General features: G+C 50.2%; 1 protein-coding gene across 1 annotated transcript in view; it reads left to right on the forward strand.

The window, feature by feature from the left end:
• The window catches only part of F2R (coagulation factor II (thrombin) receptor), a 19248-nt gene that overhangs the window by 1214 nt on the left and 14788 nt on the right, over window positions 1-3246 (forward strand). The window contains exon 3 of the mRNA XM_010847638.1: window positions 1-84. Coding sequence (XP_010845940.1) covers window positions 1-84 — 84 coding nt within the window. The remainder of the gene's footprint in view (window positions 85-3246) is intronic.

Here is a 3246-nt window from a genome sequence, read left to right on the forward strand (position 1 = left end):
GGCCGCGGTGGCTGCTGCTCTGGGCCGCGGGGCTCGGTCTGTGCAGCCCCCTGGTGTCGGCCCGCACCCGAGGCCCCAGACCAGGTGAGCGTGGGCCCCGAACTCCCCTCCCGTCCGGTCCTGCAGCCCCGGGCCTCCGCGGGACCCCGGGGGTGCCCCCTGACCGCCCCTTCTCTGGGAGCCCGCTGCGGGCTCGGCCCGGACCTCTCTGCACCGACTTCTGGAGCATGCAGGGTGTGGGAGGTGGACGAGGAGGGCTCGGGCTGTCTTGGGGAAGCCGAGGGACCTCGTTGCATTTGTTGCCACTGCGGGGCCTGTTTCTCCCAGGACCACCCCGAAAAGAAAGGGGTTTCACGTTGCTCCACCAATAGCCGGTCCGGGTTTTTGTTTGTTTGTTTGTTTTCCCCCAAGAGGTGGTGGAGAACCGCTCCCGCTGAAGTTTTGTTTTGTTCAAACGGCTTTTCTTGCACATTTTGAAGGCGAGGAAAGGGGTGTAGAGAAAAGCTTGGTCCCGTGGCCCGTTCAGTGGAGAATCAGGACCTGCCGCCCCGCCGGGCACAGACAGGCCTTGTGTGGTGGTCTTGGTGCGGGATACCGAGTGATAGCTAGATCGCCACGAGGCGGTGGTCGGCGGGCTTTGTTTGCTTGTTTCCTAGGACCCAGTCTTCCAAGCGAGTTGAGGCAACAATCCAGCTCCTCACAAACGGCTCCCTCAGCCCCTGTGGGATGAAACCATTTCAGTTTCTGATCTGCTGGGAGACGGAGGTTTCTCACCTAGAATACATGTATTACTGTGCGCTGCGTGTATTTTAAAGTATCTGGCTGCCTGAGCAAATAAATGCATTTTCCAACTTCTCCCCCTTAAAAAAAAAAAAAACGGGGCAGAAAAGTTGTTGCCTGGAAAGAGCCTAGATAGAAAGGGATGGGGGAAATGCTGTTATTTCTTTATAGCGATACAACTTTGTAAGCTTTCTGACCGCTTCTTTTATTCCGAGTAGTAACAAATGCTAGCTGTTTTCCTTATCTGTGAAACACTGTGTAGTCTGTATTGTTTTCACAACTTGGAAGGAATACAGGCAGTTGGAGATGGAGAGGTGACAGAAACACACAGAAACTGGTTTCTCTGCTCTCCATCTTTGCTCAGGGTGAGTTTGGAGGTGATGCTTTTGAGAACACTGAGAAGCCCACACAGGAGCCCAAAAGTTTTGCAGCAGCTTCTCACATTATCTCTTGCAATGTTTGGGAAAGCAGAGAACTCCTGAAAAATTGTGTATGGTGACACTGATGTCAGATATCACTTTACAGATTTATTCTGGGATGTGCTCTTAACACAAATTTGTGTTTGAGGTTTGGGTGGTGAGGTGTTTATACAGATATCGTGTCCATGGTGTCACCTTTCTTCGCAGTGGGTTCCCTAGGAAGGTTTTGGCCTCTGGTTAGGGGGTGAAGTTCAGACTGCTGTTCCCCACGCTTGTTACACACATCGACCTGAATGGTGCATGCTAAGACACTACTATAGATAGAGCTGAAGAACATTGGCCAATTCATCTACCCCGGATTCTGGGACCACTTTATGAGGGAGAGAAGAAAAGAGGATGAGAAAGAAAAGGCACTCTTGTTAAGTGTTGTATTGTGTTTAACCCTGGGCCCAGAGGCGTTTCACTACACGTTGTCTCCTTTCACCCCCTCACATGTTTATCCCCTTTTGCCAATTCTGAAACTAAGTCTCAGAGACAGTGTACCTAAATTCCAAAAGGAGGAGGGGATCCTGGATGCAAGAAATAGGTGGGACCTTGTCTTTGGAGAGTTTTAAGCCCCATAAAATCAACCAAAAATAGGTCTGCTTTTTATGATCACTGTGCGCCTGCAATTCTAAACAATGCCTGTCTTAACCACCTGTATCCGATGGAAGGAGTCAAGAGACCCCAGTCATAGGAAACCCTTCCAGGACAAGCCTTGCCCACCAGTTTGAGCTTTCTCAAAGCACTCTCAGACTTGTCCCTACTCGTTTTGGCTTTTCCTGCAAAGTGGCTTTTCCACTTTGTGGGTCCGTCATCCCCCAGCAAAGATTATAAACTTCCGTTTATCCCTTTGGCATCTAGAACAGATGTTCACTCAGCAGATACTTGAGAAATTCCTGAGTTCATTAACCAGTTTACCTTCCTTTGTCCAAGCAGTATAAGTGAGACTCTCTCATCAAAGCGTGTCAGTGTCCTAGAGGTGAGGTCCGTCGATTCTATAAAGGTCTGGAGAGTAAAAGGTGCCAGAAGCGCTGATGGTGACTGTGGCAGAGGGGGTCGGATGGGAGATTCCATGTACTGGCTTCCTGCCCACAAAGTCAAGCTCAGTTCCTTAGTATAGAGAAGGTGCCTGTTCCCGTGCAGGATGGGTCCCCAGCCTCCCTTATTACTGAGCCTCCCCTATTACATAATCTATTACGTTAACTGTACTTCGCCCAGCCCCCGCCCTGTAGTTCCACCTCCCAGAGCTGTGCTTTCTCTGGCTCTGTCCCCAGGCCATTCCTCTGGCCAGAATGCCCTTCCCACACCCTACTTGTTCACATTTAATTAAAAACAGCTACTTTATGTCAAGAATCTACTACAGCCAACACCCTGCCTAGACACATTACAGACAGTATTTTACTTATTCTGTATCCACCATTTGAGCAGATGGCATCCCCATTCTACAGGTAAAAACTGAGGCTCCCAAATGGTTAAGTCACAAGTGCAGTTACAAGTGAAACACATTGGACCACAGGCCTTTTCCGCCAAGTGCAGGCTTTCTCTACTGTCCACTATGAAGAGGAAGCCATCCAGAGCCCCCAGCCCCTCTGACAGCAGAGAAATAATCCTGCAGTGCTTCCCAGGATCCCGGAAGGCAGAGTCTGTGCCCCTCTGGCTGGGGAGCCCAGGTCTAGCACACAGAGGTGCTTAGTAAGCGTAGATGCATCGATTGTGGTACCCTGCCTTTACTCTCTGAAGCGGATGATAAGGCAGTCTGTGACTAGACCTCCGTCATGAATGTGCAGGTTAATTGGCCGTTACTGAGAGGCTGTCATCTTCCGCCCAACAAATGACACGAAACGAGACAGTGAAGCTGCTTGTAGTCAAGCAGAAACCTCTGAAAGTCAAATTTCTTATGAATCAGCAAGTCGTTTTCTACCCCAGCATCTCAATCACTTAAAACTTCCTCCTTCCCGTCCTTTTTCCCGTTCATTCGCTCCTTAGTGACCGGGGCACTGTGTTC

Source organism: Bison bison, unplaced genomic scaffold, assembly GCF_000754665.1.
Source record: "Bison bison bison isolate TAMUID 2011002044 unplaced genomic scaffold, Bison_UMD1.0 scf7180017864252, whole genome shotgun sequence".
In the NCBI taxonomy this organism is placed as follows: Eukaryota; Metazoa; Chordata; class Mammalia; order Artiodactyla; family Bovidae; genus Bison; species Bison bison.